The 16,219-nt window shown below is 49.5% G+C and overlaps 1 protein-coding gene across 2 annotated transcripts in view; it reads left to right on the forward strand.

Annotated features, from left to right (window-relative positions):
- The window catches only part of LOC113955331 (solute carrier family 22 member 13-like), a 16,581-nt gene extending 1,652 nt beyond the window's left edge, over positions 1–14,929 (forward strand). The window contains exons 2-11 of one of the 2 annotated variants that reach the window (XM_027660674.1): positions 8,145–8,395; positions 9,678–9,781; positions 10,589–10,743; positions 10,860–11,028; positions 11,375–11,495; positions 12,108–12,202; positions 12,716–12,930; positions 13,677–13,785; positions 13,931–14,141; positions 14,270–14,929. In XM_027660674.1, the coding sequence (XP_027516475.1) occupies positions 8,150–8,395; positions 9,678–9,781; positions 10,589–10,743; positions 10,860–11,028; positions 11,375–11,495; positions 12,108–12,202; positions 12,716–12,930; positions 13,677–13,785; positions 13,931–14,141; positions 14,270–14,353 (1,509 nt within the window). In that variant the 5' untranslated portion in view covers positions 8,145–8,149 and the 3' untranslated portion in view covers positions 14,354–14,929. Of the gene's footprint in view, positions 1–8,026; positions 8,396–9,677; positions 9,782–10,588; positions 10,744–10,859; positions 11,029–11,374; positions 11,496–12,107; positions 12,203–12,715; positions 12,931–13,676; positions 13,786–13,930; positions 14,142–14,269 lie in introns of those variants that run through there. The other variant, XM_027660673.1, reaches the window with a different exon arrangement.
- The last annotated feature ends 1,290 nt before the right edge of the window (positions 14,930–16,219 follow it).

A 16,219-nucleotide genomic window follows, 5' to 3' on the forward strand; every position in this document is an offset into this window, starting at 1 on the left:
ATCTCATCTCATCTCATCTCATCTCATCTCATCTCATCTCATCTCATCTCAAAGGCCTTTTTAAATTAGTAGGCATATTCAGGAGGGGTGGGCTGCTGGATGAGCAGTTGTTTCTTTGCAGTTTGCTACTGTGGACAAAAGTGATCTTAACAATGTTTAAGCCACTAACCATGTCAGTCTCTCACAGTTCCAGGTCCCTGACCACCTCACTGGCCCTTTGCTGGATTCCTTGCAGCGTATCAATGGCTTTCTTGCACTGAGAAGCCCAAAAATGGACAAAGTGCCCCACATGGGATCCTACAAGTGCCAAAAGTAGAGGAATGGTCATTTCTTTTGACCAGTTGGCAGGCTCTTGCTAGGGCAGCCCAGGATATAGTTGACTTCTCTGTCGCAAGGGCACACTGAGACAACCCTTTCCTCTGAGGCTGCTTGACATCCTATTGACCCCTGAGCTCTACAGACACGTTCTCCCATCATGCTGTTCTTGTACCATGGGAGCCCTTGAGCAGTTTTATCCATAAAGTCCACGCTGTGCATAGAGGGGGAGAGATGAAGTGCTGATATGAAGCCTGGCCTGTAAATGAGAAAGGGATTGCACATAACCTGGGCTACAGCTCCCAGAGGTATCACAAGGAAATGTTTAATTTTTCCACATGTTTTGGTTTTTGAAAGAAAAATCAAACACATGCTCAGAAAGCCAGCACCACTTTTGAAAGGTTTCATTCTTCAACCCTCCCCTCCCTTCCCCACTGAAAAGTAATTTTGCTGAAAACCCGTCCATCAGTGCTGCAACTTCCCTCCCACACAGCCACTAACAGCCATGCCAATGTGTGTTTTCCAGCTTGCAAAACTATGCTGCCCTCCATGGGGTGTTTTACTGCCAAGTCCACTACAAGCAGATGGCTGGAGCAGGAAGCAGAAGTGAGACGGAAAGGCTGGAGCACCGACCAGGAGGACCACAGCCCCAGGACTGGTGTAACAGGGCCAAAAACAGTGAAACAAGAGAGAAACCCTCATCCTTCAATGCACAGCGTGATCTGCAGCTGGCTGAGCGCAGGCAAGAGCTGAACAGCAGGTCTGTCCTCTTAGGGAACAAGCTCAGAACAGTCTGGCCACCTTCAGAAACAGCTTTGTTGGCTGTGGATGGAAAAGGTGGAAACGGAGCGTGTTCCTGGAAAAAGCCTGCACTGAGCCTGCAAACCTACCAGGGCAGTAGGGCAGGCAGGATGGTGCTCAGGAGGCAGGAGGACAAATCAGCAGCAGAGGCAGCAGTGGAGAAGGGAAGATTCTTACCCGGCATCACCTGTACCAAGGAAAGAGAGCAAGTGTGTTCCTGGCCCAAGAATGGAGGACAGAGAGGCAATGAAAAGATTGGGGATGGGGATGTGCCTGAAGGGAAGAGAGGGGGAAAGGTGTCCCAGAGAGTGGCTGCAATCCAGCAGGGCCAAGCCCAGCCGAAGAGGGGACCTGTCTCTGCCTCCTTCCCTCCAGTCCTGGAGCCTGTGAAGCCCCTGCCTCGTGGCTCCCTTGTCCCCCACACCACACCTCAAAGCACTAAACCCACAAAGTGGGTGGGCCTGGGGGGCACAGGGGGCTGCACCCTCCCTGCTGCAGAGGTCCCAGCGAAGGAAAACAAGGTCCGTGGGTCTCCGAGCACACCCAGTGAAGGAGACACAGCACCTGCCATGACAAATAACAAGCCTAAACTGACCACAACCACCCCGGATCCTGCAGGAGACAAGCATCATCTTGGAGAGGGAATGAACAGCACAAAGCCCATCCCTGCACCAGGAGAGCCTGAAATCAAAGACTCTACAAATATGGAACTAAAATGTGAAGCTGAGGGTACTGACACCCCTGAAAGTGAAGCTGAAGAAGCCCATTCCCCCTCTGGTATATCAAGGACTTCTTACGTATCTTCTGGTTCCCTGGAGCTGGGAGGGCTGAGTGTATTACCCAACACCACTGGAACGCTGAATGAGAAATCAAAGGCAAACACTAAGGAGTTCCCTGTGAAACAGATGGCAGTAACTTTGGGGGAAAGTAGGCAGCCATCCAGCACAAGTGATTTGCCTGGAATTGAGAGCAAAGGGGCAGAATTTGAGAAGACAAAAGAAGAGAAAGAGGTAAGTATGTCAGAGTGTTTGGAAGAGCCTGGTGCTGAGCACACGTCTCAGGAAAACAAAGCAGAAAACAGCAGAGATTCTTCACCTGGTTTGCCAAAGAAGACAGATGATCATGATGTGTCCTGTCTACAAGAAAGAGAACCTCGGGACACAAGTGGCCCACTGAAAATTAACACTCATGAGGATATTTTGAGGCATGACATTAAATCACCTGGCAAGGATTTTCCAGGATCAACAGACACACCTCTGAAAGGAACTTGTGCCACTTGCCCCTCACATGATGGGGTCATCAACTCCAAGTCAGAGGATTCCAGGGAAGTTCTTAGTGAAAACATCTTGCACATTTCTGAGCAACCAGCCAAGACATCAGAATCTTCCAAACCAAATATATCCCTGGAAAAATCCGGAGGCCACCCAGTGGGTGAGGAAAAAGCGGATCTGAAACTCCCAGAGGAAAGAACTGTGCCTGTGTCACAGACTGGTGCCCAGAGCAAGGAGACCAGAAGCAGTCAAGCCTGCAGAGAAACACCAGGTAAAGGTTTCAGGTTCGGGAGAAACCCCTTCATTACACTTTTTGGCTCTGAAGACAAAGGCAGCACTCCCAAGAAAGAAACAACAACCCAAAGGAAACCCACGAAGCCCCAGTCAGCCCTTGTCACTCTGTTTGGTTACTCCTCAGAGAAGAAGCAGAGCCCACCAGAAAAACCTCCAGGATCCTCAGAAAAAACAAATACTGATGACGGGCCAGAAAAGCCCCAGAGCCTCCTCAGCTCCTCCAGCCAAGCAAAACAAAAGGCCTCCAGGAACGATCAGCTGCCACAGCCAGGAAAGATGGAGGTCTTCCCTAAACACATCCAGGAGGGCTCTGGAGGTTTCTCGGACTCTGCTGAGGGCAAGGAGACGGACATCCTATTGTTAGCTCCTGGCACAAGCATGTCACATGATGATAAACACGAGAAAACTGAACTTGACATTCATGACCAACTGTCTTTAAATAGCCAGGTTTGGCAGCAATGGGACAGCTGTTGGTCCCCTCTCATAACAACACAGGAAGATCAGAAACAAGCTGCAGAAACCTCAGAAGGTAGAACAAACCCTCTACATCCTCCTCCAGAGCTTGTTCCTGCTGCTGACCACAGCAAAAATCTCACCAGGGTAGGAAATCATCATGGTGCTCATCCACTAGAAGCCCAGAACCTGTTGGGTTTGGATGTCCAGGACACAGTGACAGAAGATGGGATACTTTTTTCACCAGGCAATTCAGAAAAGTTATCCAAGAAAGCTGAGCTGCAGTTTGGCAACACGGGTTTTCTGGAGGACAATAACTTGTTCTTTCCTGGAGGACAAGATTTTCCCAGCATAGCAAGTAAAACCCTAAATTCAGACTTGCAAAACTCAGAGGCAGAAAATCCACCTTTTTTTGATCCAAATACTTCAGAATTTTTCCAGGAAATCCCAGCAGAAACAAATGCCCCACTGGAGCTGTGGGACACCTCCAGTCTCTCACTTCTTGATGGTCAGGATGAGATTAATATTAGAGACCTGGAAGGGATTCAGAGCTGTGCAATGCTGCAGCAGCTGGATCCACAGTGCCAGGCTCCGAAGGCAGCAGAAGAAATGTTTGGATTGGGTCTCAGTGCTGAAGACTCAAGAAACAAGAATCTTTCTACACAGGAAGACAATTTTCCCTTAACATGCATGTTCAGCAGCCATGTTTCTGAAACCTTTAATCAGGATGTCTTTGATCCAGGCCAGGAGGCTCCTGAAAAAATGAACAGGAGCAGAAAAACATCAGGAGTTGAAGATGATTATGCAAGTCTCTCTTCTGAGGACTTGGATGAGTTAAATGATGACCTTTCGGAGAAAGAGTTCTTTATATAGTTGACAAAAAAAAAAAGGTGAAAAGCACCCAGCCCTGCAGCACAAGTTAGCTGATACGGGACCAAAAGAAATTCATGAAATCAGTTTAGAAATGCCCCACTCCTCTGGCACAAGACAAATTCAGTTGTGCACAGACTGATTTATTAATGCCTTAAGGAGCTAAATTTAAGTTCTCTATCCTGGCCAGGGTGAGTCAGTGGTCAGTTCTCAAAAAAGAACATTGCAAGAACTGGGTTCAGTGTGAGGAACCTCCAAGTAGAGACCAACCAGCACCTCCTGTTCTCTGCAGCCAGGGGGCTTCCTCAGAGGGGATCTACTGCTGCCAAGGTCCCTCGAAGGATTTCTGCATGGAGGAGGGAAGACAGAGAACCAAAAAGGTCCAACCAGCACACAGCCATGAACAACAAGCCAATAAGAACTAGAAACTTGAACGAGAAGAGAAAATGTCTCAGGAAGGAACCTTGGCCACAAGTGTACAAGTAAAATGCAAAGGGCAAAGGCAAAGCTGAGCAGGACAAGGTGAAAGTTTAGGTTTAGGTGTCTGCAGTAATAACATTTCAAGGTAAAGCAGATGCTTAAGCCCACATCAGAGTCAATGGAGCATGAGCAAGTAGAGTCTGGGGAGTGATTCAGCCCACCCTAAACCAGAGAACTGCACTTAAAGGGATCAGCCCTCTGGACTCTGTGAACTGTGTCAATCCGTCTCCAGTCACAACAGTGTGGCCTTAGGGGTCTGTTGCACACATAGACAACTACACTGAGACATCCAGAGATGAATCCAACCCAAAACATCATACACCTTTTCACCGTGTGACTTACCTACACTTAATTATGATGGTATCTGACCCCCCCTTCGCTGCATTTTTCCTTTTGTAATCTGCAAAGTTGCTCCACACAAGAGGTCACCACCATCAGCCTCGTTGTATGTGCAAAGATAAGTGAAATGATTTGCCAAGATCAGAGGGGCAGAGGAGGAAAAGGAACCCAGGTGTCTTGAAGCCTTGGGGTGTGGGGACATTGCTACATCTGCTCTTCCTGTGTGATTGCACTCTGATCCCCCCTGACTGCCCTTTGCACAAATATTACGTAACATAAATATTAGAGAAGTCAACAATTATACTAATCATAAATATTAGAGGAGTTAACAATTATACTAATCATAAATAAGCTCATGAGAAACCTCAGAGGGTCAAAGAGAGAACACGTGATCATAGGCATAGGGACTGCACGTGTCTTAGGTCATAAGATCATAGGGACTGCACGTGTTTTAATAATTAATTTTTAAAATAAATAATTTTAAAAAAAAAAACCAACCTTTCCTGCCTCACCAGTGCCAGAATAACCTCATCTCTGTCAGGTCTGCTGGAGGAATAAAGCTGCTCAATGAGTGCATCTGCTGCAAAGCAGTGTCAGTGCTCTGAGCAGGGACACTGCTCAGTCAACACAGATCAGGGAAAAGAGGGATGTCCTTGAAAATTAGATGAATTGTTAGATGCTGAAGTTGGTCTCACCTTAGAATGGGGCAAGAGGTTTGGGATAGAGGCACTGCCATCTCACAGCCCTGCCTGAAACCTGGTCAAGCTGTGCTTAGAGATGGAGGGGTTTGCAGAGATCAAGCACCTTCCACTGGAGCAGTGGGAAGTGGGTGGCCCTGGTACCTGTGCCAAAGATGCTCAGAGTGATGCCCAGACCAAGTTGTCACTGCCAGATGACACCCATAAACCTGATCTCTCCCTGACAGCTCTAAGAGGAAGAGGGAAAATGCAGGAGCACCACAGGTGGCGTGTATGATTCCGTTCTGGCTAGAATTCACCCCAACATAGGTGTTCAAATGAGTCTCCAACTACAGTCACTCCTGATGTTCAGATCTGTGTAAGGGAAAAGACAAGTCCATGAATTAGTATGTCAATGCCCTACTGCCTGCACCAGGCTTCCTCCCCAGGCAGTGGTTTCTTTTCTCTTTCTGAACTACTTCCTTGGATGGTCCCCCTCCCTTTCCCTAGTCCTTGACATGGACATATAGGTTTTCCAAATTCCCATCCCAGGTTTTCCCTAAGACTTGCTGTTTTCTCATGGGTCCTCTGGTAGAGGCTTCTCCATTTTCAAGAGGCTTTGCAAGTCTTAGTAATGCACATGGGCAAAACTGCTGAACACAGAGAAATAAGCACAGAATCCTTATCCTTATCTGCTCCAGGAAGCAGAGGCTTACAGGGCTGTTCCAGCCTTGGTCCCTGAGAGATCTCCACCATGTAGGGATTGATCCACTTGGCCCACATGATGAGAACAATGTCTTTCTATGAGAAATGTCACCTGAGGGTGACAGAGTTTACAAGGGGCTGAAGCTGTCCCAGGGGTTCAGAAGAGCCTGACTGGTGATGTTGGGAAGAACAGCCTTAAGGAGTCACATCTGCATTAGCACATGAGGCTGCATTCAGGTCTGGATCACCCTCAAGGAGTTTTTCTAGGCAAGATCTGACCTCTTTGACACAGGAGATGCTGCTGGCTGAGGAATGGGAGAGGACACCATGAGACACACATAACAGGGTAAGCTTGAAAACTTCAGCTTGTTGCACACTGATGGAGAAGGCACGTGCTCCCTGTTGAGGAGGACAGGGTCAAAATGCATCTGCCAGAGCAGATCTCCCTGGCTAAGTCATCCCATAGAAAGGTCAGAGGGCAAAAGGAATTTCTGGAGGTTGTGTAGCTCAAACTCCAGTTCAAAGGGTGTCTCTGAAAAATAAAAAGCCCCCTCACTCAAGGGTGTGGATCCATAGCCCAGTGTGGTGTGTGCAGATGATACACAAACACCACTGCTGTGAATTTACACAACTCTCTAAGTAGCATTTACTCTTCCCTTCCTTCACTAATAGCACTAACCAGGATGATCTCACACTCCCTCTCCTGGTGAGAGGTCATGCTTTAAAATCCAGTATTCTACCCCTCTTCCCACTTCCATAAGCACAACAATGCCATTCCCAGGCATGAAACATCAATCTAGGCTTGTGTGACCCCTCAGTAACTTTGCTGGAGGCTCATACATGCTGTCTGCATTGAGAGGGAAGGACAAAGAATTTGAGAGGAGACTTGAAGTGAGCAGGTCAGTGACCTGTCCTTATTGCTCTGGTGAAAGCAGCCAGGAGAGTTTTCCAAAGTAAACACCAAATTTCATACACTGAGTGCGATCCAGCTATCCAGTCTGCAGGAATAAAGATACAAATCACTCAGGGAGTTTGCCTAGGAAGCGACTCAGATGTGCAGCAGAAATCAGGTCAATCTGCTTTCCAAGTGACATCAGAACCTCAGGCAAAACCAAGCTGGTGTGGTTTCCCAGATCCCGTGTGCTCTGTGTGTCTGTGTGTGTAACATGCTGTTTTCCCTAAGGGTACTCTCTGAGCCAAAACTATTTTAGGGTTCTCCCCAAGACACTGCAGTTTAGGTCTAGTTTTATGACTAACTCGGATTTCTGCATGGGGCAAATTAAAACAGACAGCTTGGGACACAGCTGTCAAGGCCAAGTCTACTTGACTACCAGCCATATTTCCTGGTCCAGAGGAGAAGTGGTTTTCTGCTTCCCTTTCCTATAGTCTCCAGGATGGGTTATATAACCATGAATGGGAGCAGGAAATCCACTCCTTTTGTTTCACCCCACTCAGGAAAACTACCCCTCATTTGTAGGGTCACAACTTCATGTCTCAGACAAAAACCTTGCACTGCAGCACAGTTGCTTTCAGGAGGCCTTGTGAGAAATTCCAGGCTGGAAAAAGACAAGCTGTTGCCGTGCTGTCTCCAAGAGTGGCAATGCTCTTTGTTCTGCTCCTGAGCAAAGAACAGGAGGAAATGGCTGGTGACAAAGTACGCTCTGGAGGACAGCACCATATCATCATAATGATGAACATGCTGGTACAGGTGCTTGTTTTATCACACTGGATTAGGGGTTTAGTGCTGACACAGCTTAAACATTAATATTTGCCTATTTAAGCCAGATGCACTAGCACAGCCTGGCCAGAGAGGTAATCACCATGGCTGATTTCGGAGATGTCATAAGTGCTCTGGGGGAGTTTGGGCTATACCAGCAACTGCTGATACTGTTGCTCACCCTCCCGCTCCTTCTTAATCCTTTCCAAATGGTTGGCCAAGTGTTCATGGTTCTGGATGTGCCCCACCACTGTGACACCAGCTGGATCCGCGCCGTCGGCCCCAACCTGACGCAGGAAGAGCAGCTGAACCTCACCCTGCCCCGGGATGCGGACGGGAAGTACGAGCAGTGCTCCATGTACTCCCCAGTGGACTGGGACCTGGACTCCATCGTGGCACACGGCCTGAACGCCACGCAGAAGTGCAGCAATGGCTGGGTGTACCCAGCAGAGCCACCGTCCCTGCTGACCGAGGTCTGTAATCCCCTTTCTGATGAGACAGGGACATGAAAGGGAAGGGATGGGTGTGTCCTGTCCTGTGGTTTGGTCAGCCAATGCCAGCTGTGGTGCAACCAGGTTGAGATTTACCAGGCACTGGAGGATTTCGCCTCCATCACTTAGATCACAGCTGAAATCCTTGGGAGGTTTTTGCAGGAAGACCATGATGTAGATGCCCAGGGAGGGCACAGGCAGTGACAATGGGGGTGTGAGTCCATGACATGCTCTGCCCACCATCTCTTCCCTTTTCCAGACCCTTGAACATATGATCTTGCCAGGAGGGACCTTTTGAGTGTCCCTGCCACAGTTTCCCCTATTCTTCAGCCTGGCTCTACTCACATCACCTTCTCTGTGAAAGACATTTACCTTCCAAGGACTTGTCATCGACATTTTTGGGGCCTCTGGAATTTTTCAGGGCTGCAACAAGACATTCCATGGGCTATGCAATTGAGCAAAGGCTTTGTCTGTCAGCATTCCCAACTTCTCCGTTCTGCTTTGTCCCCACCTTCTAGCTGACAAGGGGGTGGTCGAAGGGTGGACTCAATGATCTTGGATGTCTTTTCCAGTCTAGATGATTCTGTGATTCTCCCTCTCTGGAATTCTGTTTCTCTCTCACCTTGCCTCATTCCTCCCTCCTTTCCTCCCTCTCTCCCTCCTTTTTTCCCTCCCAGCTCCAGCACTTTCTCTCAAGTACCTTCCTCTTAGCTGCAATTGGAGGAGAGAGTCCAGCCTCCGGCATTTACAAGTGCTCCTTGGTGTCCCTGGAGCACCACATCCATTTCACAGCCAGCTTCTCTGTAGGATTCTTAGCAGCTGCTGCATCCCCTCCCATTCCTATGCTGGTCCTCCTTTACCAGAGAAAACACAGCTCTCCTTCTCTCCTCTTCCTTCCGCCCCATCCTGCCTTTGCAGCCAGAGAAGTGGAGCTGCTACAACTCTTATCCCAAGGTCACCCTTTAAGCAAAGCTTGCCAAGCAGGAGGCTCCCTCAGGAATGCCTGGGCAGATCCCAGCACTCAGATGTGCACCAGGATGAAGAGGTACGCTGAGCACCTCGTGTGTCTGTCCCACCTCTGATTTGTGCCCTATGTGCACACCGCAGAGGGCTCATGTCCCTGTGAGGGGGTTCTCTGCTCCCAGAGGCCGGAGTGAGAGCTGGGGCAGCTCCTGGATCCACCATGGACCAGACAGTATGTCCACCCTCAGAAAGCAGCTGGGGTCTGTCAAAAACAAACAGCATCTCTGTTTCCCTCCTCCAGTTTGACCTGGTGTGTGAAAGGACGATCCTGAACGACATCTCCCAGTCCATCTACATGGCTGGGCTTCTCGTAGGAGCCATGTTCTTTGGGGTGCTAAGTGACAGGTGAGGAAACACGGTCACCTGTTGCTGGGTATCTGTCGAAAGGCCTTGGTCCTGTGGGGGAAGAAAGACGCGCGACACGCACACTGGGATGACGAGACACACTAGGATGAAGAGCCAGAGAGATGTCTGCCTGCTCAACGCAGCAGGCAGCTTTTTTTATTCAGTTCTCCCACCTCTACTTTCCCATACACAACACAAACATATTCTTACAGCAACATCCAGGAATGCGGCACCTGCACTCAGCCACACAGCTCAAGGCTGTGTCCATGGGAACTATCTAATTAGCTCCACTGCTCCCACGGGAAACGGCCCAACACTCTGCAACACTCCAAATCCTTCAAACTTCAGTTGTGGGGCTGTTACTTCACCCCACAGTCACCTTCCCAGAGTCATTGCCCAGCACTCAGGGACAACCCAGTTGAGAGTGCAGACTGTGCTTGCACTAGTCATGAACTACTCCCTCCACAGATTCAATCCCCTTGCCTGACCAAGGGCATCTGGGGCCACCTGGTACGTCTGTAAATGTCTGATGGTTGAAAAGAGAGAGGGGCAGACACAGCCTTGTGGGGAGGTCTTTCAGGACTCAGAAGTCCAGCCCCAGCTGGTGTCTCAGCCTTTGAGTGACAGCTCAAAAGTAGAGATGCTGCTTTCTGTGCATGTTATTTCTTGGGCTGTATAGAGGAACTTTGTTCACAGGGATGTAAAATCCCCTCTGGTTTTCAAATCACTTGGTATTCCACCTGGGATCTTCCCTAACCCCACAGAGTTTCTCCAGATACCAACTGTGTCTTCTCTCTTCTCCCACAGGATCGGCCGCCGGCCAGTCATTCTGATCTGCATGCTCCTCCAGGGCGTGTTTGGTCTAGCAACTGCCTTTGTGCCCCATTTCTATGTCTACATGGCCATCAGGTTTGTCGTGGGGGCTGCAGTGTCAGGAATTATGATTACTGTCGTGGCCCTGGGTGAGTAGGATGCCCTTGACCCGAAGCAGCAGTTGTGGCCACACAAGATACAATAAGAAAAAAGAGCTGGACATGTTTTGGAAAGGGTGACCCCGAACTTTTGTTCTTCTTTCCAGGTACAGAGTGGGTTGGAGTCTCCTTCCGGCCACAGTCAGTCCTTATTGCTCAGGCTGCTTATCCCATTGGAATGATGATGGTGGCTGGATTGAGCTATGGAATCCGCAACTGGAGGCTGCTGGAGATTGTAGGATCCGCTCCTATGTTTGGCCTTTTCTTCTACATCTGGTAAGCAGGAGCTGGGCAGAGCTTCTGTAAGACAAAAGAGCGGCGTGAGGGGTGGGAGTGAGGAGGCAGCAGCAGCTCAGCACCAGGATGGGTCTTTCCCATCCGTGCAGATGCTGGAGGAGCTTCTGCAGAGCTCAGCACATCTCCCTACAGCACTGAACTGCTGAGACCAGCAGCTGCTTTGCTTCAGGTCATCAAACGTGGCCTTTGGAGCCTAAATGTAGGGCATTTAGACCCATCCCTCCCATGGGATGCTCACTGCTTGCGGGACGTGGTGACAGAGAAAAGGGCTGGGGGGGAACTCTGCGGGTCAGAGCAGCATGTGCTGAGCTCCCCTCCTCCGCAGGGTGCTCCCAGAGTCAGCTCGGTGGCTGGTGACAAAAGGCAGGATAGAGGAAGCCAAGAAGCTCCTTCAGAAGGCGGCGGCCACCAACAAGCGCAGCCTCCCGGAAGGACTCCTGGAGCAGGTACCTGTCTGGGCACAGGGAACCGCGGCTTGTCTGCAGAGACTTCCCTCTGCTCTTGGGCTTGCACGGCCCCTGGAGCTGAGCTCAGCCCAGCAGCATCTTTCCATGCCCACTGGGGATGAGTTGGGGATGCAGCGGGGGTGACTCCAGCTCCAGCTGCAATGGACACAGACGAGGTCAGGGAAGAGGCACAGCTTCTGCTGAGGTTCAGCCTGGAGCTTTCTGGGGTCCCCTTTGGGCTACGGAAGGGACTGAAATGCTTCCCTGGCTTTTCTCCTGTGAGAATTGCAGGAGTGTGGGTCGTGAGCATGTGGACTCTGTTTAGTCTGTGGGTTTCCATGCATAAATGCCAGAAGGGGAGTTACTTCCTTGTCCACCCCAAAGCTCCTACACTGGGGAAATGTTTATCCCACAGAATGTCTTGGTCACCAACCCCTTGCTGGGCACCCAGAGCACAGAGGCAGGAGCCCCTCGTGGGGTTGCCCTTCCTCCCAGAGCAGTGGAGGTCACCAGCCTGTCCCCCTGAGGCTTTCCATTGACTGCAGATGGGAAAGCAGCTGGCCATGGGTTACCTTTGCCTGCTTTGACTCTTTGACCTTCTTTGTTTTGAAGTTGAAGCCTGAGAAACAAACCAAGTCTGGAAGTCTTCTGGATCTCTTTCGGAAGAAGCACCTCCGGAAGGTGACTTTAATCATGTCGTGTGCCTGGTAAGACATTCTCTGCTCCCCTCTTTCCATACTTCAAGGTGAAGAAAAGAAGGGATTGATAGTTAACAAGAACTGTAAATTCACTTCATGTGATTTTGGTGGTCATATATACATGTATTTTTTTATCTGCTGTCATTCTGTCTCCCCATACTGGACCAGATTTACCATGCCTGGCCATGGGGAAAAGATGATTATTCATTATACTTTTTGTGGGTTTTGTTAGAAAGGCTTGAGTAATTCCAGATTTTGGTGATCCCTATGCCTTGGAGTAGTTTTATGCCTACCTAGAAGTTTTGGGTTCAGTCTAGAAGTTGCTGACCATATGGGGATCCATTCTGCTTTATCTCATGTAACTACGTCCCACAGAACTGTCACAGGTGGTGACAAGAAGCAAAACAGAGGTTGTTGAGAGTTTAAATAAGTTGTGTGTGGTATAACCATCCCAATTTTTGATGTTAAGCCCAGATAAAACCATCTGGTGACATGTTCTGTTCCACTTTACTTGAATTTCAGGTTTGCAGACAGCTTTGTCTACTATGGACTGAGCCTTAACGTGACAGGTTTTGGTCTGGACATCTACCTGACACAGCTGGCCTTTGGGGCCGTGGAGTTTCCAGGTCGAGTTTGCCTCATTTTCCTGCTGGAGTGGTTTGGGAGGAAGAAAGTACAGACCATATTCCTGATGCTGTCTGGCCTGGTGTGTCTCATCCTCACTGGCATTCCTGAAGGTGAATAACCTCTTCTCAACCCATGAGCAGAGCTGGACAGATCCCTATCCTTGTTCAGACCCATCCTCCCAGCCCGGCTGGCCACAGCTCTCTCCCAGGGGCTGAGCTGCCTTGAGTGCCACAGGCCAGGGCACTGCATTCCCAATATCCTGGTTCCCCCTCAGCTTCAGTTTCTTCTCCTTCAGGGCTGTGCCCGATCTTTCCAAAGCTCCTGGCCCTTGGCAGGCAATGTCCATCAGCCATCACCTCCAGCACCTCCTGGCAGAAAGGTGTAGCAGAAGAGGTGTTTTAAAATCCACTGCTTTTCCCTTCTTTAGATGAACAGAAAAAAACAAATACCCACCCTCCACATCTGTTTGTGCCACATTGCTGCAGTCCACACCCTCACCCCTGCTGCTGGGAGTAAGGTTGGGAAGGAAAGAGAGGGGCTGCATGATGCTTTCAAGCTCAAGGATGTGGTATTTCCAACTGAGCACTCCCCCAAACACCTGAGGTGGCTCAGTAGCTCACATCAGTTGCAGATTAAGGGAATGCCCAAGAACTCAGGAGTAATCTGTGTTCTCTTTCCCAGCTTTCCAGAGGATATTTTCCAGGTAATGGTATGCTAGGGACAATTTCCAAAGGGTTGGGTTTTGTCCTTGACTTGCCAAGATTTGCTTGGTAAGTCCATTAGAAAGGAGTGTCCCAAGAAAACATACTGGAGAGAGTTTTGAGGTCACAGTGGTGGTGTCTCCTCCTCCCCTCAGACCAGCCTGTGGCCATCACCGTCCTGGCCATCGTCGGCAAGTTCACAGCCACGACCGCTTTCGCCGCCTCCTACGTCTACACCGCTGAGCTCTTCCCCACGGTCGTCAGGTGAGGTCTCCCAAAACATCTGAGCTTCCCTCTGCCACGGCTGGTGGTGGGGATGGGACAAGAGCCCAGCTGTCCCCACAGCCGCCCTCAGTCCCAGGGGATGCTGATCCCGGCCCACATCTCCCACTGCCCCTCACTCCCACAGGCAGAGCGGCATGGGGCTGTGCTCCACCATGGCGAGGGTGGCCGGGATCCTGGCCCCGCTGATCATCCCGCTGGACCAGTATCACCGGGCCATCCCCATGGCCGTCTTCGGGAGCGTCCCCCTGCTTGTGTCACTGTTCTGCATCCTGCTGCCTGAGACTCGTGGCGTCAGCCTGCCGGATGACACAGGGAAGGGCAAAACCCCAGCTGAGGTGGGTACAAGGAACTCGGAATTTAAGGAAAAAAAACATCCAAAGGTGCAAATTTAAGGTAAAGGAAAAAATACCAGAAACCAGGATGAAAACAGTATTGACTCTTCCTCTTTCCTTCTTCTCTTCAGAAAGAGAAGACTGGAGAGGTTCTAAGAGAGTTTTCTAAGAGAGACGCCAGAGAGGATGAAGCAGACTTGGAGAAGGACAACTGAAGGTGCTCAGAAATCAAGCCATGATTGGACAGGCACACACTAATGGTCTAGTCAGAGTCAGTCTTTCTTGAAGCAGGCCAGGGAGGCACTGCTGCCTGGAAACTGGTCTTTCAGATGATGAACACAATATCCATGGTCAGAGGGAGAGGAGATCTGTGTCACCCTCTGTTTGGGAAACACGCCCTTCAGACTGTTCCTCAAGCCTGGTTCTGCCATGCCCGGCTGTGCAGAGAGTCCTCCCGACGTGTTTTCCCAGTCCTTCGCAAACTGGTACCCGTGGAACCATCCCTGTCGTGTTTTACAGCAATAAAGAATCGCCAGCAGAGTGGTTGTACTGGGCAAGCGGGCGCCGGGCTGTGTCCCTCCTGCACTAACGGCCTGGGCCGGCACCTCCTCGCCGGCCGAGCCCCCACGTTTGATCAGGATGTCACTGAAACCCCGTCACACACGTATTTAGCTTTTCTTTCTATGTGGTGTTGAAGTTGAGTTTCTACATGAATAATATAAATTATGCTCTGAGTTTGATAAGAGACACTTGTAATGCAATATGTGAATAATAAATGGTGTTGACTCTTTTTTTGGTTTCACAGTTGGCCTTTGTAACTGCTCTTGGCTCTGGAGTGTTTTCTACACAGAAATCGTTAAGTCTGTAATTTAGCACGCAGATGGAAATGTGTTTTGTTTCCATCAGCCACAAACAATGCAGAAGCAGAGTGTTAAAGCAGAATGACTGAGTCCAATAAGGACTTTTTTCTTTTTTCAAAGTCTTCTGACTAACAACCTGTATTTATTTTCTCTACTAGCAGCTGTGGAAGCTTTCTGAATTGTGTGGATTAACACTGCAGTTCGATGTCAATTAAACTGTGTGGGCATCTGGGCAGCTTTCCTTATCATGGTTAGCCTTTAATAGTGAGCTTGGTTGGCTGATGACAGCTGAGTCATGACTTTTTAGTGTCATCTATTGCCATGAAAAGAAAGAGAAGAGTGAGCTCCTCTCCTGTACTAACTTGTTTGCAAGTAGAGAACATATTTGGAGTCCTTTCATGAAGTCATCTCCTCAAACAACATCACTACTCTTGGTTGAAGAAGGAGTCTTGTCACACAGGTTTGATGCATCCTTTTGTTTCTATCACTTTGTGCTGTAGTAAGTGGTGTTTTGAAGGCCAGGGTGTCCCAAGTACAGGCCAGATGTGCCTGAAGGTGATTTTCATTTTGTGTCTTGGCTCTGGTGCACAAAATCACCCCACAGTCACATGTAACCTGGTCAGGGCTGGAGATGGGGCGTTTCCAAGACCTGAGCTTTGGCACTGAAGAGCAACAGAGCTGGGAAGGGTCTGGAGCACAGGTCTGATGAGGAGCAGCTGAGGGAGCTGGGGGCGCTCAACCTGGAGAAAAGGAGGCTGAGGGGGCACCTTATTGCTCCCTACAACTACCTGAAAGGAGGATGTAGCAAGGAAAGGGTCAATCACTTCTCCCAGGTAACAGGACAAGAGGAAGTGGTCTCAAGTTGTGTCAAGGGAGGTTTAGATTGGATATTAGGAAAAAAGTCTTCTTCAAAAGGGTTGTCAAGCACTGGAATGGGCTGTCCAGGGCAATGGTGGAGTCAAAAACCCTAGAGGTATCTAAAAGACATGTAGGTGTGTCACTTAGGGATGTGGTTTAGTGGTGGACCTGTCAGTGCTGGGTTGATGGCTGGTCTCAATGGCCTTAAGAGTCTTTTCATAAGTTCATAAGTGAACTTATGATTCTATGACTCCTTGCCCAGACTCAGAAGAGCAGCTCAAATGCTCATCTCCTCACCTCACCCATTCCCTGTTGGGTCCCTTTCTGCAAACTTTGCTCTGCTCACAGACCTGCAGTTTTCCA

The sequence above is a fragment of the Corapipo altera genome, unplaced genomic scaffold, assembly GCF_003945725.1.
Source record: "Corapipo altera isolate COAL_440 unplaced genomic scaffold, ASM394572v1 126, whole genome shotgun sequence".
NCBI classification, from domain to species: domain Eukaryota; kingdom Metazoa; phylum Chordata; class Aves; order Passeriformes; family Pipridae; genus Corapipo; species Corapipo altera.